Below are 26,105 nucleotides of genomic sequence, written 5' to 3' on the forward strand. Positions count from 1 at the left end.
GGAATCAACAACATCAACCCAATGAATATTTGCTAAGTACTGACTGTGTGAAGCCCTGGTCTCTGTGTGGGGGGCCAAACTGTAGTTCTTGGCCCCCGAAGATTTTGTAGTTTTCTAGAGGGAGTAGAGGTGTCCATGGTTAAGTTCAAAGATGTATTGTAGGTGGGCTAGAAGTTGGTGTGAAGTTCAGTTGAGAGCACAGAGGGAACAGCCAAGCCTCCTTGGCCAGGAGAGGTATTCAGGAAAGACTCTGCAGAGAAGCGGCAGGTGCATTCCGGGCAGAGTGAGCTGCACCAACAAATGCCCAGAGGAGGTATGTAACCATGATACGTGCTTGAGAACTCAGGAGGCTGAGTGTCCAGAGCAGCACTTCCCCAGCTTCACTGCACAGAAAGTGCTTATATGGAGATACACACACTTGTAAGCACTGCCTGCCCACAGTCAGAGGTGATGGGCAGGGATCCCAGGTGTTGCCCAAAGGTGTCAATGACTTGGCATATGTGTTGACCTGCAAGGTTAGATCCCAGTCTTTGTGTGATGGAAGTAGGGGAGGCAGGAGAGGCTACACTGCAGATCTATAGAGGGTCTTAAATGCTGTGCTAAGGAACTGGGACTTTATCCTGGGGATATTGCCATACTGTTGAGAGTTTTCACCTGAGAGGGGGCATGGTCAGTTTTTGCATTTGGAGAAGATGGTTCTTTTGCCATTGTGTAGGAGACATGGGGGGAGGATAAAATGGGAAGTATGAGCCAGTGGGGATCTGGTAACTATGCAAAGAAAGATATCAAAGCCCTGTCGTGAGAAGAATGTGAGAGAAGTCAAGGGGTGGGAGGGGTAGGGCTGGGTTACCAGGGAGATATGAGGCACGAAGGAAGAAAGTATTTAGGATGATTTCCTGATTTCAGACCTGGGCAACTGACAATGTCATTCACCAAGTCTGTGCATAAGAGAGAAACAGGTTTCTTCATTTGATTTGCATGTCTGAGACAGGGTGATAAAATCTCCCTGTGTGATGTCCAAAAAGAGGCATCCATTTGGCAGTTGGCTCTTTGGGGCTGAGCTGAGCAGTAAGGTCTGGGTAAAAGACATGGATGTGTGAGTCACTGGCATCTGGGTGGCAGTAGAAACCACCAAACAACTGAAAAGTTCCCAGTGGGAAAGGTAGACTATGAGGAGAAAACTGGTGGGATCCTGGAAAGATGGAGAAGAGAAACTTTAAAAAGATACAACAGAAGAGATAAGAAGTAAGAGGAAAAATGCAGAGCATTATCAAAATAGTCAAGAAGGAAGAAAATATCAGTAACCTCAAGGAGGTTAAGTGAGATGACCAAGACCAACCAAGCCTCTCAACTGGACATTTATCCAGAGTGGTCCCAGTAGAGAAGATGAGAAGCGAGTGCCGGTAGACAATTTTTCCAAGGAATTTGGTTGTAATGGGAAATAATGTTAGTTTAAAAAGGGACAGATATTGTCAAGGGAGAATTTGTTTTCATGTGGGAAGAACTCAAGCATGTTTATAGGCTATTGGGAAGGATCTAGTTTAGAGTGAAAGGAAAGTTGGTGAGAGCATCTCCCCGTGGAGCGCAGGGAATGCAGTGTCTTAAAATGGCAGCAATCTCTCTGAATCTGAGACTCGGGGAGAGGAAAGTGAGGGTCAAGGGAGGAAGTTCCCACCAGACAGGTAAGGTTTTTTCAGGGAAGTGTTAGGAGGCAAAGTTATCTGATGAGCAGGAATAAAGATGGGAGTGTAGTCAAGAGTAGGGAATGGTAGAATGTACTGAGTCAGAGGCATGTTGGGCAAAGTAGGGAATGGTACTGAGGTCACATTTGAGGATGGAAGGCATGAATGAGCAACACTAGTTGTCTGCCATGCTGCTTTCTTAAACTACCTTGGTTGAGTGATGAGGTAGGGCTGGCAAATGAGTGGATAAATACAAGTAAATAAATCCCAGGCTAATACAAGTTGTTAGGAGATTTGTGAAGGGTGCAGGTGGAAGATGGGGGTAGGAGTTTTGGGCATGCTGGCAAGAGTGATTCTCCAGGTGTCAGTTGACTGGGGCATGATGGACCAGAAGAAAAGAGAGGGGTTTACATGAGATGGAAGTCATCCTGCAGCGGGTAAAGGGTCTGGGCTTGGTGAAGAAGACAAAAAGCAGAAGTACTAGGAAATTGTAACTAGAGATTGGTGTATCAGGAGTGAATTTCCTAGAGGAGGTGATGCCAAGGTCAGGGTGTAGCCATGGGGGTGACTACAAAAAGGAGTCTGGGATCATGGGTCCAGGGGTGTTGGATGAATGGCCCACAGGAAGGGTACTGGGGACTTGGAACTGAGACTGTAAGCCAATAACCAAAGTCCTAAGCAAGTGAGGGGATGTGATTGAGAGGAATATAGGAGCCAGAGGGACTTCTCTGATGGTCCACTGCTCTTCCACTGGAGGTGATGTGAGTTCAGACCCTGGATGGGGAACTAAGATCCCACATGCCCCGAGGCGTGGCCAAAAAGTGAAAACAAATAAACAAAAATGGAAGGGAGCCAGACAGCATGAATCTCAAAGGAATGGGCTTTGCTTTTGTTCTTGATCTTCTGTGGTCTAGAAGTGACTAAGGGGAACCAGTGCCCCTCCAAGCCTGAGCTGGGTGATGTGGAGAACAGCAGCCTCTGCTCAAGCAGAGAATGCTTCCGGGTCAACCTGCAGATGGATGGCTACTCATATCTGGTATTTTGCCTACTTATCTGTGCAAAGAATTAGGCTGAATTTGCTAAGGGAGTTGCAGCTTCAAGCTTCTGTATAATAGGATTAACAATCTGAAACACTATCTTTCTAAAATCTCTCCCATTTCATGTAATTCAGGTATGTTTATCATTTAATCCTCAAAGCACAGTGGTGGCTACTGGAAGCATGGACACGACAGCCAAGCTGTGGGACATTCAGAGTGGAGAGGAAGTTTTCACCTTAACAGTATGTTGCTAATGTTAATAACTTTAAAACCTTTACATTTTCATTAGCTGTTCCTTTGGATAAGCTTTTTACCTGAGTCTTTTTTTAAATTGGTACTTTTATTACAAAATGAACTCTAAGTTAGAAGATGTTTTTGAGCAATTGGTTTTCAGACTGCAGTAAAAAAGTGTTTCAGTTGGTTTGCTGGCTATTCCCAAAGACTTAAATGGACACATTGGACTTTGGGCTTTTTAAAAGCCCATAAAAAAGCCTGATGGGCATTTTACTTCAACTAGCTTCAGTCTATAAAAGGTAGTGGCTATTGCTTAAAACCTATGGTCATCTACCTGGTTAGAAGCAGAGGATGTGGAGACTGGCACCTTTTGGAAGAGGCAGAACTGGAGGAACCTGCCAGAAAATGTCTTTAAAGAATAACTTTTAATTCCCTTCTTCTCTAACCTCCAGTCCCAGAAGCTTCCTGTATCACAAAGAATGAAGTATAAGGGGCAAGCGGAAGGAGGTGAAAAGGTCAAAGGGCACTGCCCAAAGAGTGGATGCTGATGTTGTATCTCGGTGGGGGTCCTGTCTGTCTCCACCACACGTCCATTCAGCACCATCCTTGACGCTACCCTCCACTTCTTCCTGTCCCAGCTAAACGAAAAAGGGTGATTCCCAGTGGCAATAGGTGGGAACAGTTGAATGGGAAATCACGTTATCCTATTCTTCTGAATTATAAATGGATTTAAAAAATAGAACCCATTTTATAGGTGAGCTTTTTCTCAGAAAGCTTAAAAAAGGACTAGAAAAAGAGAGGAAAAACAGTGCTTTTAACTGACAGCAAGAGTTTTTCTTTATTAAACGAGTGTCTTGTTCTAGTTACATAAGCATATTTTTCACATCTTCACCTTCATCAGTTTTGTGCATTGGGCTTCTTCACCACCTCTTCTTTCAGACAAATGCCTAAGAGCATTGGAAGGCATATGTCCTGCTCTGCACACTGTCCAACACCAGGAATACATTTGTGTGCTCAGAATTTTAATGTTCAGCTCCATTTCATCTTTGTCATTTGGAATCAACCAGAAATTTAATTTGTAAATGAATTTTTTTATTATGAAAAAAGTAACTAAGTGAATTTACTGAAATCATTAAGCAAAATGAAGGCCACATCCAAGCAGAATCGACAGCAGAGGGGGGCCCTTCTTCCCACTGTCTCATACAGTTTGATTCATCCACCCCAGAGGACATCCAGATGAAAGTCAGGCCAAAGGCTAGATATTTATTAATCTATTTCATGTTAATTCACTATAAGAATTTTAGTTTTTAAAACATTAGCTTTATTTCACAAGCTTTTTGTCTTTTGCCCATCACCTATTATTAGCTCATAAAGCATACAGGGTGTTTTCCTGGTGGCTCAGATGGTAAAGAGTCTGCCTGCTATGCAAGAGACCTGGGTTCAATCTCTGGGTTGGGAAGATCCCCTGGAGAAGGGAAGTGCAACCCATTCCAGTATTTTTGCCTGGAAAATTCCATGGGCAGAGGAGCCTGGAGGACTACAGTCCATGGGGCTGCAAACAGTTGGAGATGACTGAGTAAGACTTAAAAAAAAAAATTAGCCCATTAAGCATACAGATCTTTTTAGTGTTTCCACAACAGTATGAATGAAGTCCTTTGATTTCCCAACACATATCCTTTTCTTTTTCTTTTTTTTTGTAAAACAGCTTCAGTTCAGTTCAGTTCAGTTCAGCTGCTCAGTCATGTCCAACTCCTTGTGACCCCGTGAACTGCAGCACGCCAAGCCTCCCTGTCCATCACCAACTCCTGGAATTTACTCAAACTCACGTCCATCGAGTTGGTGATGCCATCCAATCATCTCATCCTCTGTCATCCCCTTCTCCTCCCGCCTGCAATCTTTCCTAGCATCAGGGTCTTTTCAAATGAGTCAGCTCTTCGCATCAGGTGGCCAAAGTATTGGAGTTTCAGCTTCAGCTTCAGTCCTTCCAATGAATATTCAGGACTGATTTCCTTTAGGATGGACTGGTTGGATCTCCTCAATTTTTACTAAATTTGCAGAATTGCACAACCATCACCAAGACACTAGTGTTCGACCATTTCCATTACTCCCCACCCCCCCTCCCCCAAAATACCCTTGTGCCCTTGGTTTACAGTCTTTCTTTATTCCCACCCTCCAACTGCTAATCTCTCTTCTCCCTATAGAGCTTTGCCTCTCAATGGCAAGCCACTCCAGTAATCTTGCCTAGAAAATCCCATGGATGGAGGAGCCTGGTGGGCTACAGTCCATGGGGTCTCCACGAGTCGGTCACGACTGAGCGACTTCACTTTCACTTTTCAATTTCAGGCAAAGGAGAAGGAAATGGCAACCCACTCCAGTGTTCTTGCCTGGAGAATCCCAGGGACGGCAGAGCCTGGTGGGCTGCTGTCTATGGGGTGGCACAGAGTCGGACACGACTGAAGTGACTTAGCAGCAGCAGCAGCAGTGCTTTCTTTTGGACTGTTATGTGATACATGGGTAGAAATTGTTTCATCTATAGGTATGCATGTGGATATATGCTCTTTTCCTAGGGACACTCAGCTGAAATCATCTCCTTGTCCTTTAACACGTCAGGAAACAGGATCATCACGGGCTCTTTCGATCACACAGTTACAGTGTGGGAGGCTGCTACTGGAAGGTATCCTTGATTTTTAAGAATTTCTTTAAAACCTGGATCAGAAGATTAAGACAACACTTGCTATTGATCAGCTTAATATTAAACCTATTAACTGTGCCTTGGATTTCATAGGAATAGGGCAAATTGGAAGCAAATCAGTTCATTCTTTAATGATATTTCTTTTTTGTTTTATTTTTAATTGGAGGATAATTGTTTTACAATATTGTGTTGGCTTCTGCCTTACAACAACATGAATCAGCCATAGGGCTTCCCTGGTGTCTCAGGTGGTAAGGAATCTATTGGCAGTGCAGGAGACCTGGGTTCTGTCCCTGGGTTGGCAAGATCCTCTGGAAAAGGGAATGGCAACCCACTCCAGTATTCTTTTTTTTTTTTTTTTTCTGAAACAATTCTACCTTTTATTCAAATAGAATCACATTTGAAAATAAAGGTTGCATAGTTTAAAAACCTCTGACCTGGATTTTGGACTAGGACCAACGAGCTGGACAGTTTGTGTCAGCAGCCATCGTAATACTCCTGCACCAGGACCAGATGAAGAGAAGGGACACAAACTATGTTTTCACTTTCTGTACACATGAAATTTGATCAAATAATGTGTCTTTTACAAAGCAATCCTGTAAATGAAAGACCCTGGATTTTAAAAGGCGTGGGTTTGAGAGCTGCTTTACAACCCCACCCGAGTCATGATACTGAATATTCTCACTTTTGTATCATAAAATGAAGCTCAGCTCCAGCCTCATCCTGTGTTGCCATCACCTGATGAACCCCAGCCCCTCCTGTCCATCTCCTCCTTCAGGTGAAACCCCACCTCTGAAAGCACCACCTTTTCTTTAGAAGGCTGTCCAGTAACCACAGACTTCAGTCTCAGAATCCTTTGACTAAGCCCATCCTTAAGGAAACATAAAGAAAACCAGTTCTCTGTATGTCATTTAAAGACACCCGTGCCTCCCCAGGGCTTTTTAAATCAAGGTAAAGGACTGAGATCAGGGCAGAGACCTTAGTAACATGCCTGAGACTGAGGCCCATCGGGTATCCACCCTGAACTTGCTGTCCAGTCTTCTCCCCACCACTCAGTCCCCACCTCCCCTTCAGGGGGACAGTCCACACACTGCTCTCCACACGTGGCTCCAGCCCGCCCTCCTGTCGTGCTGTCACGCACATCACTTCTTCCTTGGAGACACTGCCTCCCTTTCACCCCCTTAATCCCTCCCTTGTTCGCATCTTACTTCTTTCTCTCGAGACCTGGCAGAAAAGCTCAACTCTCCACTGAGCTGTTCCTAAGGCCCCCTTGCATTCCCCCCTGAAGTCGGGGACGTGGCAGAGCCGGGGTGGCTTGCTCTCATTGCGGCACTGAGAGCAGAAGTGGAGGACACGGGGCTTCCCCTGAGGAATCCAAGATCTGTCTAGGTAAGGCCTGGAAAGTCTTATGAAGATGCAGTAACCACTTATTAAAAATATTTATCTGGTCCTAAGTTAAATAAATAATTTTAATGCAAGCACTCAATAGGGCATCTTCCCCAATCCTCCCAAGATCTCGTCTCTCTCTGCTGCCGTGGGCATGGGCGGCTTCACTCCGTTTTGTCTTCTCTGGATCATGACAGAGTTCCAGAACTTCCGGCAGTTCTTGTACTTCAAGAAGTGAGAAGAACAGCTCTCCTTGTCATAGTTGTTTTCGGCCATGCATCTGGTAGACGCGTCCGATTCCGACAAGCAAGGGTTTACGTCAGGATCCCTCAGCCTCTGTGTCACCAGGGGCATCCTAAGTGTCTTCTCCCTCGGGCGGCCGCTCCGCCAGCGCCCAGGCCGTCTCCAGCTCCAAACACGTCCACTCCAGTATTCTTGCCTGGAGAATTCCATGGACAGAGGAGCCTAGCAGGCTAAAATCCATGGGGTCGCAAAGAGTTGGATCTGATGGAGCAACTAACACTTTCACTTTCATGCATGTATCTCCCTCCTCTTGAGACTCCCTCCCAACCCCCAGCCCATCCCACTCCTCTAGGTCTTCACTGAGGACTGAATTGAGCCCCGTGTGTTAATACAGCAACTTCCCACTGGCTATCTATTTTGCATATGGTAATGTATACGTTTCAATGCTCCTCTCTCAATTCGTCCCTCTCTCTCCTTCCTCCTGCTGTGTCCAAAATCTTTTCATTATGTCTCTATTCCTGCCCTTCAAATAGATTCATTGGTACCATTTTCTAGATTCCACATATACGTATTAATATATAAAATTTGTTTTTCTCTTTCTGACTTACTTGGTATATATGCTTCCTCAGAATTCTGAGCAAATAATGGCAAACAGCAACATAAAGGAGAATGTTAGCAATAGCCTGGTTATATAGCTATTATTTATTCTATGTACTGTGTAATCAAATGTCAATGAATGACTTGTCTTTAGGGTCAGCATGGAAATCATGAATAAATAAAATCATGGCTAATGATGCAAATTTAATTTAGTCCAAGAACTTCAATTTTCTCCCTAATTATTTTTGGTTCTAGTTGCTAAGAAGTTAACTAAATTAGCTTATTTGTGTTGTAAAACTCCACTCAGTTTTCAGGGATCCCAATTAAGATGCATGCATTGAGAAGGAAGGGTTCTTAGACAACTGATGGATAGTTTCTGAACTACAGAGGGGTGCACCCATCTGGTGTACAATTAGTTCCAGGATTCAGATTATCCATGCCTTTCTGAAGCATTGTCTTAAGTAATGTTGTTATTTTGGGTTGTTTGAATTTTCATTATGTGCTTATGTGAGTCGCTCAGTCGTGTCTGACTCTTTGTGACCCCATGGACTGTAGCCCACTAGGCTCCTCTGTCCATGGGGATTCTCCAGACAAGAACACTGGAGTGGATTGCTATGCCCTTCTCCAGGGGATCTTCCCAACCTAGGGATCGAACCCAGGTCTCCTGCATTGTGGGCAGATTCTTTACCATTTGAGTTAGCCAGGAAGCCTACTTGAGTTTCCCAGGAAGCCTACTTAAGCCTAAAATTTTAAGTATATTTTTGTTGAGATGAAATTAAGAGGCTAGTTGACTCTTTTTGAGCTACAGTTAAGCCATCACAGATATTTTGTGAAAACTGAAATTCACCTTGTACACTGATGGCTTGACATCTTTCTTTGTCCACATATCCTGAATGAATGCATCTTTCACCAGTCTGAACCGTTTCTGTTTTGTAGGAAGGTGTATACTTTAATCGGACATTGTGCTGAGATCAGCAGCGCCTTGTTCAACTGGGATTGCTCTCTGATATTAACTGGCTCTATGGACAAAACCTGCAAGGTAAGCTCGAGAAATACCTTTGCTTTATAACTCTTGTGTCTGGGCTCTGTACTGTGTCAAGTATTCATTGCAGCATTAACACATTTTAAAGGTGCTAGAAAATTAAGATATTAATTTATCCAAAAATTGGTAATTTTAAGTTTCAAATTGATGATCCTACAAGTTTGAAGGATTTATGATGTAAAATAGCTTTGATGATTCAAAGGTATTTAAAGATCTTTTTTATCAGAGAACATTTGCTTTATATTGTTGTGTTAGTTTCTGCTATACAGCCAAGTGAATCACCCACACATATACACATATCCCTTCTTTTTTGGATTTCCTTCCCATTTAGGTCACCACAGAGCACTGAGTAGAGTTCCTTGTGCTAAAATATCTTATTTTATGAAGGCACATTATCTTTGTTTAATGTCTGTCTATTCCTTTATTAAACTTCCATTAGCATAAACTTCAAGAAGTCTCAACATGACGTCTCCCTGCCTTTGTGTTTCTGTTGCTAAGAGCTTATGCTCTAGAATTATTATTAGATATATAGATTGTATATTAAATGTATTATAATCCGAGTGTACTTTTTATTTCTTAGCATTGTAGTTTTAGATCAAGCTTTTTATTACTTGATGACCTTCATATGAAAAGAGGTTGCTTCTACTCCATCAGTGAAGCACGCACTTTGAGATTTTTTTTCCTAAAATAGTGACAGATTTGTATTCTGAAGTCTGTCTTTGATCTTCTCTGTGTCAAAAGCTTGCCTTGTTAGATGGTTGGTTGCAGTCTCTGGTTGTGAATCAAAAGAAAATGAACAAAAAGTGAAAATTACACGCATGAATTTGGTACAGTTTATTTAATCAGCTGTAAACATGTCATAATGACTACTGGCCATCTTTGTGTGTTAGAGAGAAAGTCATAGTCTTCATCTTTTTTTTTTAAATTGTAGCTATGGGATGCTGTAAATGGAAAATGCGTGGCAACATTAACAGGCCATGATGATGAAATACTAGACAGCTGTTTTGATTACACCGGAAAGCTTATTGCAACTGCTTCAGCCGATGGTAGGTAATCTGCTTGTACATTTAATTTATGGAGGGATTTATGTTTTGTTTAATAAACATAGGTGAGTCTGCATCATAAGTCATCTCCCTGATGACCAGCTATGATAGAAACGACATGTGCCTCATCTCTATGATGCCCATGCATGTCACTACACTGTCTGTATCATATTCTTGATATTGCATGCAATGCTGTAGAAGGTTTGTATCGCCTCCTTGACAACCACATATGATGTTAAACTATATCTCTATCATCTTCTTGATAACTATATATATGCATGTACTATATGTATTAGTACATCTCGGGTCATCTCCCTGATGACCATGCATTATGCTACCCTATGTTGTTCTCATCAGCTTGACTGTTATCAATGGTGATATAATAAATCTGCATTTTCTCCTTTATGATCACAGGTACTGCTCTACCGGAGAAGGCAGTAGCACCCCACTCCAGTACTCTTGCCTGGAAAATCCCATGGACAGAGGAGCCTGGAAGGCTGCAGTCCATGGGGTCACTGAGGGTTGGATACGACTGAGCGACTTCACTTTCATGCATTGGAGAAGGAAATGGCAACCCACTTCACTGTTCTTGCCTGGAGAATCCCAGGGACGGGGGAGCCTGGTGGGCTGCCGTCTCTGGGGTCACACAGAGTCGGACACGACTGAAGTGACTTAGCGGTAGCGGTGCTGCTCTACAATGTCTAGCAAATCTTCATGATGAACACATATAATTCTGTGCTACCCCTCATCTTCTTGAGTACCACTTATGAGTCTATGCTATGCCCATGTCATCTTACTGATAACCACAGTCAGATGCTATACTGTCTAATCATCTTGACAGCATGTATAGTTTTTTTCTTTGTCTGCATCATTTTCTTGACAATAACAAATGAAGTTATGCTATATCTACATCCTTTTAAAATAATTATGTATGTTGTTATTGTCTGGCCTTCCCTGTTGTCTCAGTGGTAAAGAACCCACCTGCCAATGCAGGAGATGCGGGTTTGATCCCTGGACCAGGAAGATCCCCTAGAGAAGGAAATGGCAACCTACTCCGGTATCTTGCCTGGGAAATCCCGTGGGCAGAGGAGCCAGGTGGGCTACAGTCCAAGGGGTCACAAAAGTGTTGGACAACAATGAAGTTATGCTATAGCTATGTCCTTTAAAATTATGTATGCCACTATGCTGCCGGTTATCTCACTGATGACACTAGATTGTGCCATAAGATGTTCATGTTGTCACCTTGACAACCATATATGATGCAGTGCTGTGTGTGCAAAGTCTGTTTAGCAAGCACATGTGATGCTATATTATCTCTTTGATAACTATATCTCTTTGATAATTCCACATGATGAATGTCTGTGTGCATGTACTTTCCTCAAAAGCTCAGTGTGATGCTTTACCTTGTTTTATCATTTCCTTCGCCATCATGTGGAGTGCTGCCCTATTTCGCATCATCTCCTAGACAACTGTGTGTGATGACTCAGTTTGCTTCATATCCATGGAGGCCATGTATGGTGCTGCAACATATCTGTGTCATCTATTGATAACCACATATGTTGCTACGCTGTATATGTGTTATCTCCCTACAGGCCACAGATGACTATGTCTCCATTATCTGCTTGAAGGCTTGTGTGATGCTACCTTATGTCTTTTCATCATCTTGAGAAGCACACATCATGCTATACTAAAGCTGTGTTATCTCTATGGTAACTACACACACAATGCACAGTGTCTGCATCAACATTCTGACTGCCATGTATGACCCTACATTACACTTGAATCGTCTTACTGATGGTCATGGACCATGCTACGCTATGTCTGTGTCATCTCCTATATCCTTGAGATCTTCTTATCAGTAACCCATGACACTATGCTGTGTCTAGGTCATCTCCCTGATGAACATGTGCGATGCTACACTCTATCTGCATCATCCTTCTGATCACATTTGACCCTAAACTATGTCTGTGCCATGTCCCTCATGATGCCATCATGCTTGATGCCCTCCTATGTCTACATCCTCTCTGTGATAACCACAGATGACTCTGAATCTGTCACCCGCTGTGAGTGCATGTCCTGCTACTCTACGACTGTGTCATTGTCCTGACAATGTGAGCAAGCTTTCACTCTAAGTCACCTCTCTGATAGTCATGTATGCTGCTGCTGCTAAGTCGCTTCAGTCGTGTCTGACTCTGTGCGACCCCATAGACGGCAGCTCACCAGGCCCCACCGTCCCTGGGATTCTCCAGGCAAGAACACTGGAGTGGGTTGCCATTTCCTCCTCCAATGCATGAAAGTGAAAAGTGAAAGTGAAGTCGCCCAGCTGCGTCCAACTCTTAGTGACCCCATGGACTGCAGCCTACCAGGCTCCTCCGCCCATGGGATTTTCCAGGCAAGAGTACTGGAGTGGGTTGCCATTGCCTTCTCCGGTATGATGCTACACATATGTTTAATTCCCTTACTGAACATATGTGACTACATCATGCTTGTATAAATCCTTAATAGCTTTTTAAGAAATTCTGGCAAAAATCAAATTCTGTTTCTAGGCTGTTTCTGTTCACTTCTTTGCCTATATTTGCTCTTTGTGACTAGCATACTTTTAAGTAGCTACTTTGTGTTATAATCAGTTGTAGAATTTTGCCTGTGATTCCTTTTTATTACAGTCTTTATTACTGTCTCACTCTTCAAAATTATATTTTCAAACTGTTCTCTTACTCATTAGGACTTTTCAAAGGTGATCCTTTGATCATACACACGTTATTTTTTGCATCCTGGAATACAAACACCCTGAATCTGGAGAATTTTATTTTTTAAACTAACTACTTATTTTCTCATCTTCTCACAGATCTTGGCTTTTAAAAATCATCCCTTAAAAATAATGAATCTGCCCTTTTCATTTTAAATATCATTCTCATTTATACAAAAGAATCTGTTTATTAAATATACATGGAGTGTCTACTTTGTGCCAGGAATTCTTTAGGAACACAGGATATATCGATGGAAAAAAGAGATGGGCATCTCTTCCCTCCTAGAGCTATGTTTCGAAGGGGGAGACCACAAACAATACCATACATATGTCTTATATAGAATATTAAGTTATATAGAATGTCAGGAATTGTCAGTGGTATAGGGGAAGAAACAAGCAGGGACAAGTGATCAGGATGCTGAGGGATGGACATGAATAAAATATAAGCTCAATTCTTTTAGTTTTGTCCTTTATCATCTGCTGTTTTCTCTAACAGTGATTCTGTTCTTTCCTTTCTTCAATAGCATATTACTTTCAAAAAATATCTTTCTCTTTTGGTTTGTGTTGTAAACCTCTTTTCATTCTGTCCCTCCTAAGAAGCCTTGATGTTTAGAGCCATTTTTTATTTACCTTTGGTCTTTGCTCCTCATTCGCATCTTAAAATTTGATCTCATTCAACAGAGTTAGTTGCCTGTACGGCTACAAGCTGTTTCTTTATATTTATTGCCTCTTTCACCTTCACTGGAGTTGCTCTCAAGGCTGAATTTCTTTGATGTCTTATTCATAGTTCTATCTTATAAAAAATTGCAATGTCAGGCTATATTATTTTTGTGTTTTCTGAAACTTAAAAATACTTTTGCAAAATTTGATGTATTAGTCTATACTGCATATTTTTGTCTTATTCACAAACTCTTAAAACAAGTGGATCACTTTCCTTTAAAGCTTTTGAAATATCCAATGAAGTAGCAACATTATATTTTAATCATATTAATTCTACTATAGCAATTTTTGTCTACTTCCTCCTGAAGTTGTCAGAGAGGAAAGTTAAAAATTAAGATATTTTGCTTCTCTCTAAATGGAAATTAAGTAACCAAAATTCCCTATCTTTGCAAATTTTACCTTGATTTTATACTTTGTGTTGAGACAGCATCCTTCACCTGGCCAGATAAATTTTAATTTTTTAATGGCAACAATTTTATTACTTCTGTTTTTCCTCCTTCTATGCTTATGTAATGACTCTATTCTTTAATTATAAGGAAATGTTATATCTATCCATCCATCCATCCATTCATCCATTTGTCTATCTATCCTTCATCCATCTACCCATCCATCCATCCATCTATCCATCTATCCATCTACACATCCATCCATCCGTCTACCCATGCATCCATGCATCCATCAATCCATCCATCCTACATCTATTTATTGAGTGTTTAATACGAGTTTGGCATTTCTAGGCACTGGATATACAGCAGGGAACAAATCGTTCTATTTGCCTTTTCTGTTGAAAAGGTTTTCCTAGCACCTATTCTTCATTCTTTGTAAGTAGTGGCTGCTGACCCCTCTCAGAAGGCCTCTTGTGTCTTCTGTAACCTTAGACTTATATTTGGTGTTTGATATTAGTCTTGCTGTTTATTTCTGTAGGTAATCAGAATCATCAAAACTTGTTGTGAGTCCCCATTTCTTCTCCTTAAAATTTGATTCTTTTTGATTTCTTGTCTCTGCACCTCCATCTATCTTGGAACCTAGTGTCTCTTCTAATAAGCTGGGGCTAGAGAGATGCTTCTTTCCCCCGTTCTTCTCCTGTAGTGGGATCAGCTTGCATTTATAGTATTAAGTGTCTGGCTCTCACCACAGGCAAGAAGACAAACTTAGCACAGAGCTTATATGTCAGAGGGATAGATATTTAGATAATTCAAGTCATGTGGCCCCAATTCCTGCATTTCTTATGAATTTATATATTAATCTCCACTCCTCAAAAAGGAACAGCAAGAATTTTCAGTGCGGCCACAAGAAAATGTGTTACCAAATTGGAAGGTCATGAAGGAGAAATTTCAAAGGTGAGTTGCTTTTCTCGTTTGGAGCAATTTATTTATTTTCAAAAATAAGCATCAAGCTTAATACAAATCAGTCTATTGTCATTGATAGTACCGAGGTTTTGCCCAGTTATCTCATTCTTTGTAGAAATCAGTTACCTGAAGAGTAAGTTTTCAAATGTGCCCTCAAACTCAGTGTAATAAAATGATTTCTAAAACCTTTTACAAAGTATAAAACAGCATTCTCCTCAGCCATGAAAAAAGTTTCAATTAACAAAGGATACTCATTAAAGCTATTCAGAAGCTAGTAAAGTGCTTTTCCTGGTTCTAGTAAACACACCCCTTTTATATTATGAAAAAGAACAGGCTGCACAGCAAATTTCAAGTGTCCTGTAGATCACATGCCATTGAGGAAGCATTTCCTAGAAGTATTTACCACTTACAAAAGTTAAAAATGACCTATCTTGAAACTTGAAAGCTGTAGTTTAGGATTTCATATGAACTCCTCCCAAAAGCTTATCCATGCAGTACGGCCATCCAGTCAGTGATCTGAGGTTTAGAGATGTCCTCAGAAAATTGTAGAGAAGGCTGGGACTGGTGACTATCACCCCCAGCTCAGCCCAATTCCCTGGTCTCGTGCCTAAGATGAGATTTTTCATTCTTTTTAATCAGCTCAATGGATTCAGGTCTCTGCAGGCTCCCCTGCTATTGGTGGCCCTTGCCCTCCTGGCCATCAGGGTTGGTCTCTTAGACATTGCCGAGAACATCCTCTGCATTAGGCTGGGAGGCCCGGGAGATTGGTAGTACGAGGGCTGAGGGATGTGGCCATGGGAAACAGGCCACAAAGAGAGACTGTGCTATGTTTCTGAGTGTCTGGCGTGGCACACTCAACAAATGCATATGTTTTTGTGTGTGTATGAGTAGAAAGAGTTTTCAGACTCTACATTATTGCATTTTATGCTTGTTAACTGATATATTACCTATTGAATTGCCATCCAGTAATGGCATTTCTATGGGGTGCCAAGCTAAAGCATTCTTTCATTCATTTTGAGAGCTCCCACTATGCTAGGTATCATGCTGGGCCCTGGTGACACTGTGATGAAAAAAGCCATAACCTTGGGGCTTGCCCTCATCAAACCTATAGTCATGGAGGAAGTGACCCACATCACCATCTTCTCATGATTTAGGAAAGGTTATAAACACAACCTCCAGAGGAGCTGAGGACTGACAGTTTTCTCTGCTGCTCACATACCATGTGACGATGCCTGGCCCGTTGGGGCTCTCAAGCCCACATGGATGGAAACTGCTGCACTTTGGGTAGCAACACAGAAAGTCCTCTCCTGTGGACCCTGACATTCTGTGCCACAGATTGAAGGACCATCTCTACACTCGTGATGACAGAAAGTTGGTCTATAGAGGTGACACCGAGGTTTGGGTGTGAAGATGCCTGACTTGTGTTCTCATCCACACTGGGGCTCTGCCTCTTGGTTTGAGTGGAGAGGTTGGTGTCAACAGCCTTTGCTCCTGAAATAAAAAGAAGCTGGGTGGGGAACACTCAAAGTATAAGGGAGCCGTGGTCTTTATCCTTAGACTTGTGTGTGAGGGGTAGGCAATCAGACACCATTGTCTAGATTTTAATTTTCATGTATTAGTCTCTGCAGTCTTTTTCCCACCCTGAAAGAACTGTTCTAGGTGAGAATAAGTACCAGGCTGGGAAGGTGAACTGGTAACTTAGTGATGTCCGCTTTTTACTAATGAAAAATATACTGGGAATCAAATTAAACCAACCTGTGGTCAATTTCCCCCCCTCTTGCTTGCCTGTAGATTTCTTTCAACCCCCAAGGCAACCGCCTTCTCACTGGCAGTTCTGACAAAACAGCTAGAATCTGGGATGCTCAGGCTGGTCAGTGCCTCCAGGTTCTTGAGGGACACACGGATGAGATCTTCTCCTGTGCTTTCAACTATAAAGGCGACATAATCATTACAGGTAGGGGAGAAATAGACCTCATCAACTCAGCTTTCCTTTCAATTGGCTGTTAGAGTTTCTGAGCTGAATACCAAAAGGAGCCCACTCCTATCCCCACCCTTCTTCCAGGGTCCCTAGCTCACCTGGGGCCATTATTTAGGTTTAGCTGTTTTGCAGGACCTCAGGAGTAGGCTCAGCCTGCGACTATAAGGCTTTGTGAATCCCGAATTTCAAGTGCCCCAGACAGGGTAAGAATTTAGTAGCCTGTCTTACTGTTGACTACATATCCCCAGGCATCATCCATCCAGTGGTTAATATTCAGTTGATGGCAGTAAGTCTTAGTAACTAAAACAAGTCAGGACCTGAGTTCTGCAGAGTGGGATTTACAGCCCATTAGAGATTTATTCTTTGAGCAAAACTGTTTTCTCCTTGGATGTCCCCTTGTAACCCATTAATATGTGGGGAAAAGAGCACATGTTGAACATTTTTCCAACCATTAACAATTTATTGTGAGTGAATTATATCAGCAATGTTTCATAAGAACTGGATTAAGAGCAGGTTAGTTGAGATTGTAAAAAAGGGAGAAAATGCCAAGAATATGGCATAACGTGAGTAGGTGCCTCTGGAGGAAACCCTGGCAAGGAGCAGGGTGCTAAATGATAGTGTGGGGTGGGGATACCCACAGGGGAATGAATCTGCTTAACTCTGAATGATTCTCATTGTGTTGAGAAAATTTTTAAATTGCTTAACTGGTCTAAGGAGTTTAATGTCTCATATGCAAACTTGGCTTCATACGTTGGCTGATTTTCTTTATTTTAATCAGACAACTTCAAAGGTGCTGAGAATAATCTCTGCCTTTGCCCTAAAATTCCAGTCCTTTCTACTTAATTATGGATGATTTCTAAAATTACAGATTACTTTCTTCGGGCCTAGGGTTTGTAAGTGTTACTATAATGTAGGTATTCCTAAGACAATATCATAGTAAATAGCATCAAATCCTTTCTCTTGATGATGAAGGATGTGAGTGGTTGTGACAGAGAACACTGAAGTTGGGGCTGCTTTGTCAGAGGACCAACCTTTCCTAGTCCACCCTGTTTGTGTTAAGCCGGGCCAGCCCTGCAATACCTCTTTCCTCATCCACAGAAGGCCCTGAGGAATTTAGGGAAGGAATATTAGTTGTTTGTGCCTTGTTTTAATGCTGGCCTTCAAAAGCCTGAGCTCTTTTAAGATATTATTAGTTTATTTAGTATTTCCCAAAGCAAACTCCCGGAGATAGTGAAGGACAAGGAAGCCTGGCATGCTATAGTCGATGGGGTTGCAAAGAGTCAGATATGACTTAGTGACTGAATAATACCAAAAATAAATAAATAAAAGCACCAATATGCTAAATACTGGTCCACTCGATGACAGCATTTATGAGAATGGGAAGTGACATGTCTTCCTTGCCATCAGCAGAGCACTTTGTTTGAACATGAATCTGCCCTGTTTTCCTGGTGGACCCTGGTGTGGTTAACTGCATGCATTTTCAGTGGGCTGCCTGAGGGTTTAGAATCACAAAATGGAAGCAAACTGTCCAAAGTGGTCAGGACACTTTCAAAAAGATGAGATACCTTTGGGTACAAGGTACAGTCTGCACAGGCTTTTACAGCCCCCACACTGCTTGTATTGATGATACATGCCTGGCACCTGAGGTGGAAAAAATCAGCAGCGCCCAGCAGTGCTTCATACTGGGGCTGCCATTCCCAGGGCCCAAATGTGGATGGGGTCTCTCGGGAGGAGTGTATCAAGGCTGCTTTGGAAGAGTGTCTATCGCTGTCATGGGGAGCGCAGGAGTTTCACATTTTGACTGACGAGGAGAAAAATCCACTGTAATTTTGAAACAGTCCAAAGTGGAATGTGCTGCTTCCTCATAAACCGATCACTCAAACCTGGAGATGTTCAAAGTCATCATATTTGCCACTTAGTGGCGATGCGTGAAGCGGGACGGGGATAAGCAGAGGGGTGGGTGATGTGGTTGCATTCTCAGGTCCTCTGTAATCCTAAAATGCCATGAATCTTACATAGGGGAGTAGACTGTGAATTTGCCCAATTTATGATCAATGGGCAAGAGAAACAAACATATCCCCTCTCCCCAAACACCTGAACTGCTAACGGGCTCTGCAGCTGGACACCCGGGAGCTAGCATATTGAGCACATTGATCATCCACAACGATGCAGAAAATGTCAACCTGTAAACACAGAGAGAGTTAAATGAGTAAAACAAAGAAAAATGACTTTGTGAAATTTGCTTTATTTAGGCAGCAAGGATAATACCTGTAGGATATGGCGGTGATTGAAGAGAATCAGTCAACAAAGAAACTTGCCAACCATGGTGATCAAAAGCTGGAGCATCACACACAGCCAGCAAGCTATTTTGATATTTCAAATGTTTTCTCTTTGTCCACAAATCAACCATGTGTATACTGTCCTTAGTTTCACAGATATGACCATTAAAGTTGATGAAGTTATATCATTCCTTGATGTCTGATGAAGATGATAGGAGTGAGCATACTGCTTGGCAAAATGGTTATTTCAATTTTATTTTATTTCTTGATAGCATCACCATACTGATAAATGAAACCAGAATGATTTAACAATGTATCTCCTACATTCTACTTTGCAAGCTATTATAATTTCTGTTGAATAAAGTTTCTGGAGAAAATTTCTGTGAATTTGCATGTCTGTATGATGTATGCTTTCTTTCTTATGATGAGAACTTCAATGATGTACTCTTTCAGCAGCTTTCAAATATGCAGTACAGATTTATTAACTATAGGAACCATGATGTACATGACACCCCCATGACTTACTTATTTTATAACTGGAATTTTGTACCTTTTGATCCCCTTCATCCATTTTTGCCTCAGTTCTCTGTATAAGTTCAGTGTTTTTTTGTTTGTTTTAAATTCCACATATAAGTAAGATCACATGACATTTATCTGTCAGACTTATTTCATTTTAGTCTTATGCCCTCAAGGTTCATCTGTGTTGTGGCAAATGACAAGATTTTTCTTTTTTATGGCTGTATAGTGTTCCATTGTGTGTGTGTGTGTGTGTGTGTGTGCGTGCACGTGCATTTTCTTTATCCATTTTTCCATCTTGACTATTGTAAATAATGTTGCAGTGAACATAGGGGTGGATATAGCTTTTTCAGTTAGGGTTTTTGTTTTCTTCAAACATATAATCAGAAGTGGAATTGCTGGATTATATTATATTTTTAATTTTTGTGAGAACCCTCCATGCTACTTTCCATATTGGCTCTACCAATTTACATTCCAACATTTTTTAGGAGGATATGTAAGTTTGGAATGTGATTAGAAGTTTTATTATTTATTTAGCTATTTTACTTTTTTCCAGCTCAAAAAGAAAGAGGCAAATAGGAATAGAAGCTTTATCTTCCTTCCCTCGTATTCAAGAATACACCTACTCCTCCTTCCTCCAGTGAAAAAGTCAAGAAAGGACACTGAATAAAATATAGGGAAATACAGAAAAACATATAGGGAAAATAAAATGGATCTCACTTAGTAGCAAATGTATTCTGATTTCATAGTAGACTGGAGTGTAAAAAATGAAGATGTATTTTTCTCTGAGGAAAAGCTAAACAATATAAATTCAGACTTTTGAACTTAAAAATCTGGTTGTTAAACAATTGAGGTACCAGAGAAATCATCAAACACCAAGTGGATTGATGCTGAAACACTAGACAATGTTTTTAAAAAGGCTTTTCTATGTAAAAGTGCCACAATGCATTTTAAAAATTAATGTTCAACGATAAAGCACAAGATTTATCTTTACAACTGTTATCTGTTACAATGCAGATAGCAGTCCTGATTTTACACTGAGAAAGGTATATCACAGTGAAGTTAAATAATTTACTAAAGACATCAAATATTGGTTAGTGAAGTGGGATTTAGAGCCCAGGGATTACATTCCATTATATTATGTTCTTTGATGCTCCCTGGTGGTCAGGAAAGCCTTTCCTGGCCTTCCCTGATTTATTCAGATGGTAAAGGATCTGCCTGCAATGCAGGAGATGCAGGTTTGATCCCTGGGTCAGGAAGATCCCATGAAGGGAATCGCAGCACACTCCAGTATTCTTGCCTGGAGAATTCCATGGATAGAGGAGCCTGGCAGGCTACAGACCATGGGGTCACAAAGACTCAGACAGGACTGAGTGACTAACACTTTCACTTTCATATAATACGTTCTTAAGTGAAAAAGTCTTAATTATGACCAAACAGTATCAGATGTGCCAGTAGGAAGGTTTGGGGTGAGAATTACCTCTCAGATCATCTGTGGATGCCTCAAGAAGAAAAAAATAAACAAAACTTTAGTGCTAGAAAGGAGTAAATAAGTTTAGAGGTGGAACAGCCAATGAGAGCTTGAATTAGAGAAAACCAGGCCAAAATTTGGGCTTCCCTTGTGGCTCAGCTGGTAAAGAATCCACCTGCAATGCGGGAGACCTGGTTTGGATCCCTGGGTTGGGAAGATCCCCTGGAGTGGTAAAGGCTACCCACTCCAGTATTTTGGCCTGGAGAATTCCATGGACTGTATAGTCTATGGGGTTGCAAAGAGTTGGACATAACTCAGTGACTTTTGCTTTCAGGCCAAAATTTAGCTGCTGCTTTGAAAATTCTAAAGAATCAGTGGACCTTGATTTTTCCTTCTAACTCTTTGATAGCTTTGGGAAAGGTGGTGATAAACAGAATATTTTCTGCCATATCAGTAAACAAAGGATATCATAGTCATCAGCAATTGCAGCCATAGCCAATTGTAAGCTGGGGGGCCTAAGGGCACTCAGCAAGGAGAAGAATAGCTGCTATTTAGTAGTCATCAGACTGCAGCCACTCTCCGAGGTGAGCCCTGAAGAAAGTCTGGATGTGAGAACACAGGATACTGGCCCCAGATACCTGAGGTGCATATCAAAAGAATGATTTCAGTGAGTCCAGACTCTTGCATCTCCCCATGAGTAGAAAAGTGATAAATTCCTTGAGGTTTTTAGTTTTCTTTAATTAACAGTAATCTTTTGTTTCTACTACCCGCTTTTTGTTGGAAAACTCTTATATATCCTAGCTTTCAGCTTGCCTCCTTGCAGCAGTTCTCAGAGTTATTTGAGATGCTGCCTCCTGGCCTTGAAGTCCTAAAAATTCCCACCAAATAAGACATAATGCTCAACTTGTATACATATTTTCGTATGAATATATACTTTCAGTCCACAGTGAGAATACTATTTTGCTAAATCATTTATAAGACTCAGACAATTTGCTAACCTAGGTTCATGTGCCTGACACACGGTGAGGCCAAACAAACTGAAATGTCAGAGTTTGGAGCAGACAAAGTTTTATTGCAAGGACATGCAAGGAGGTGGGTGACTCATGCCCTAAAAAGCCCCGAGCTACTTGAAGGGTTTTGGCAAAACATTTTAAAAAGCCAGGTGAAGGAGGGGAGGCACAGGGTATGTGATCATCTCATGCACAATTCTCTGATTAGCTGATGATGTGGAAAAGGGTGGTGTCACAGACGTTAACTTTATCAGTCCTTAGGCTCCAGGAGGCTATGTGCTCACAGTCATCAAGCAGTTATATCTTCCATTTGGGGGGTGTTTTCACATCTGCAAAACAACTCAGGAAATGTACCTCAGATACTATTACCTATTCAATAGGTACTTTAGAGAGGAGCTAAAGCAGAGGATGAAATTAAAAGACATTTGCCCCTTGGAAGAAAAGCTCTGACAAACCTAGACAGCATATTGAAAAGCAGAGTTATCATTTTGCCAACAACATTTAATTTAGTTAAAGCTATGGTTTTTCCAGTAGTCATGTATGAATGTGAGAGTTGGACTGTAAAGAAGGTTGAGCATCCAAGAAATGATGCTTTCAAACAGTGGTGCTGGAGAAGACTCTTGAGAGTTCCTTGGACAGCAGGAGGTTGAACCACTCAATACTAAAGAAAATCAATCCTGAAAATTCACTGGAAGGACTGATGCTGAATCCCTAGTATTTTGACCACCTTGATATAAAGAGCCAATTCGTTGGAAAAGACCCTGATGCTGGGAAAAATTGAGGGCAGGAGGAGAAGGCAGTGACAGAGGGAGAGATGGTTGGATGGCATCACCAACTCAATGGACATGAGTTTGAGCAAACTCTGGGAGATAGTGAAGGACAAGGAAGCCTGGCATGCTGCAGTCCATGATATCACAAAGATCTGGACACAGCAACTGAATAACAACAAAGTAGAGGACATGGAAGAAGACCTGTCTCAGGAAGGTTCCATAGGGTCCTGCTGCTATGCAAATATATGGTCATGGAGATTATCCTACGTCTTACAGACCAAAGTGAAACTCTTGGCGATAAAATGACTTAACCTCCTAAGTTTTATGTTTTGAGGAATTGTTTCTTTATAGAATGCTTGTGATGGCTTTCAGATATCCCATTCTACTTTAAAAAGTGCTTATTAAGATCATAGGGAAAGCAATAATATACTGCTGGGTGTTGGTCTCAGCCCACTGATCATGATACTATTGGCTAGCAACGCCTGAAATGCTCACCTGAGCTCCTACTCCTTGTGGTGAGTCCACATAGACATTTATCCACCTGAAAATGATGTGTGTGGCTGGATTGGCCCTCTTGGTTCTTTATATGGTTCTAATAGGGAAGAACAAATCGAACTCCATATTAGGTGTTTCTTTTAGTTTAACCTTTGCTTTCTGTTGCTTTTTTTTTTTTTTTTTTGAGATCCAGCCAGTCCATTCTAAAGGAGATCAGCCCTGGGATTTCTTTGGAAGGAATAATGCTAAAGCTGAAATTCCAGTACTTTGGCCACCTCATGCGAAGAGTTGACTCATTGGAAAAGACTCTGATGCTGGGAGGGATTGGGGGCAGGAGGAAAAGGGGACAACAGAGGATAAGATGGCTGGATGGCATCACTGACTTGATGGACGTGTCTGAGTGAACTCTGGGTGTTGGTGATGGACAGGGAGGCCTGGCGTGCTGCGATTCATGGGGTCACAAAGAGTCAGACACGACTGAGTGACTGAACTGAACTGAATTACTAAAAGGACAATGTCTCCAGTTAGAAGCAAATATAATGGCCCATATCAAGGAACCTGCCCCTTCTGCCTGAATGCTAAACTGATATACCTTTGTTCAGCTCACAGAGAAACATTCTGACCCTGTTCACCTGTGAATGGCTGCAGGAAAGAAGAAGGGGAACATATCCCCTCCCAGAGTCTGGTCAAATCTGGAAATATTTGCAAAATTTTGGGGCCTTTCTCTTTACCTCTTGCCCTCCCCTCCTCCTTTCCTATAAAAGAAACTAGCATCCAGACCCTGGTAAGACAGTTCTCTAGGACTGTAGTCTTCTGAAGCTCCCAACCTTCCAAATAAAATCTTTCTTCCTTGCCCCAACACCTCATCTCCCAGTTTATTGGCCTGTCATGTGGCAAGCAGAATGAGCTTGGACTTGGTAACATGATTTTAAGAGGCACTTCAGCAACAACCATTAGGGAACTTTGAAAAAAACAAGGTTTTATTACACACAAGTCCTGGAGGGTACAAGTCACACCCAAGGTCACACAGGAGGCCAGGTGAAAGAAGAGGTTTCACAGGTGCACACTTTAGTGGTGAATTTAAAACATAAGAGTGGGAATTAGGGCTTGGGAAGAAAAGAATCAGGGTCACTCACGTGACGTTATCTGGGTCACCCGGGGCTTTCTAAAAGAGGAACGTCATAGATGAGGTCGCCTGGCTCCGTGTCCGATTGTCTACCTAGTGTGTGTGTCGTCATAGAGCTGTAAATATGCCCATTTGAGATGGATAGCTTTGAAATGGATGCCTCAGTAGTCAAAAGCTTATTGTCAGGCACTTTCACTACATATACCCACTCTATTTTCATCTGGAGTATTGTCAGGTACAGTGAAGTGTGTGTGGGGCCTGGAGTCAGATTCTCTACGTATATATTCTGATTCAGACTCTTATTCTTGGACAAGTTATAATACCTTACCACTCTGTCTGAGGTTTCTCATCTGGAAACTGGTGGCAATAAAAGTTCCTGTTTTGAGGATTAGGAATACATGGCACATAACAAGCATGAGGGTAATGTTTTCTGTTATTATTTATGATCAATAACTTAGGAGACCTCTTCAAAACAAATTGCACTTAATATATGAACACATTTTCCAGGGAAGAACACAGTGTTGTTTTCTCTGAAATAATAGTTGTAATATAACTCATTTAATTTGTTAAAAGCATCTTAGGGAGGATTATAAATCAAATTTTTGTCAATTTAAAATTTAAGTCTTTTATAACTTCCTTTTAAAGGTTTTCTTTCAGAGAAGCTGAGATGTGAGGAGATCATTAATATAGACGATTATGGTCTAATCTATCCTCATGCATTTAGACTTCATGTAGAATTTTATGAGAGTGAACTGTCCTCATAAAAATGAAGTATCTTTTCTTTTTTTTTTAATTTTATTTTATTTTTAAACTTTACATAATTGTATTAGTTTTGCCAAATATCAAAATGAATCCGCCACAGGTATACATGTGTTCCCCATCCTGAACCCTCCTCCCTCCTCCCTCCCCATTCCATCCCTCTGGGTCGTCCCAGTGCACCAGCCCCAAGCATCCAGTATCGTGCATCGAACCTGGACTGGCAACTCGTTTCATACATGATATTTTACAAGTTTCAATGCCATTCTCCCAAATCTTCCCACCCTCTCCCTCTCTCTCAGAGTCCATAAGACTGTTCTATACCTCAGTGTCTCTTTTGCTGTCTCGTACACAAGGTTATTGTTACCATCTTTCTAAATTCCATATATATGCGTTAGTATACTGTATTGGTGTTTTTCTTTCTGGCTTACTTCACTCTGTATAATAGGCTCCAGTTTCATCCACCTCATTAGAACTGATTCAAATGTATAAAAATGAAGTATCTTTTCTAACAACTCATCTCTAAAACTGTAGTAGCTCACGACTTAGCATAATGTCTGATTTAAAGGCAAAATAAATGCTCTTTGAACTAAACAGTGCTTTTTATACACAGAAGTCTTCTATTGCCATTTTAAAAAGCATCAGTAATCGTTTAAACTACAAAGGAATTTATTATGTTTTCCCATTGCTTCTGGTTCTCTTAAAACAATTTTGGGTTTTGAAATTTGAAGTTAAAAAATTGTGAATATAATGAAAGGCATACTCTTTTTCAAAAAAAGATTCATAAACTAACCCCAAATACCTACAGTCATTTTAGTTATCTTACCAAGATTATCTTAGGTTTTGTTTAATTTAGCTTCTCTGTTATCTCAGTTTGGGCTATAAGTAATGAAATACTTAATTGCCTTAACCAAGGTTAGTTAGTCCCATAGTGAG

General features: G+C 41.3%; 2 protein-coding genes across 2 annotated transcripts in view; one reads left to right on the forward strand and one right to left on the reverse strand.

The window, feature by feature from the left end:
• Positions 1 to 19,381, forward strand: part of DAW1 (dynein assembly factor with WD repeats 1) — a 36,925-nt gene extending 17,544 nt beyond the window's left edge. The window contains exons 7-13 of the mRNA XM_055574811.1: positions 2,854 to 2,961; positions 5,521 to 5,627; positions 8,805 to 8,907; positions 9,842 to 9,956; positions 14,683 to 14,759; positions 16,560 to 16,722; positions 18,999 to 19,381. Coding sequence (XP_055430786.1) covers positions 2,854 to 2,961; positions 5,521 to 5,627; positions 8,805 to 8,907; positions 9,842 to 9,956; positions 14,683 to 14,759; positions 16,560 to 16,722; positions 18,999 to 19,033 — 708 coding nt within the window. The 3' untranslated portion in view covers positions 19,034 to 19,381. The remainder of the gene's footprint in view (positions 1 to 2,853; positions 2,962 to 5,520; positions 5,628 to 8,804; positions 8,908 to 9,841; positions 9,957 to 14,682; positions 14,760 to 16,559; positions 16,723 to 18,998) is intronic.
• Positions 7,094 to 7,458, reverse strand: LOC129647877 (coiled-coil-helix-coiled-coil-helix domain-containing protein 7-like). Its single transcript, XM_055574812.1, has one exon. The coding sequence runs from the start codon at positions 7,380 to 7,382 to the stop codon at positions 7,125 to 7,127; it is 258 nt and encodes an 85-aa protein (XP_055430787.1). The 5' UTR covers positions 7,383 to 7,458; the 3' UTR covers positions 7,094 to 7,124.
• Positions 19,382 to 26,105: the final 6,724 nt, after the last annotated feature.

The sequence above is a fragment of the Bubalus kerabau genome, chromosome 3, assembly GCF_029407905.1.
Source record: "Bubalus kerabau isolate K-KA32 ecotype Philippines breed swamp buffalo chromosome 3, PCC_UOA_SB_1v2, whole genome shotgun sequence".
NCBI lineage: Eukaryota > Metazoa > Chordata > Mammalia > Artiodactyla > Bovidae > Bubalus > Bubalus kerabau.

What these genes read in the sequence shown, in the direction of transcription:
- LOC129647877 (XM_055574812.1), bottom strand. Translation starts at nt 7,382, where the DNA reads ATGCCCCTGGTGACACAGAGGCTGAGGGATCCTGACGTAAACCCTTGC.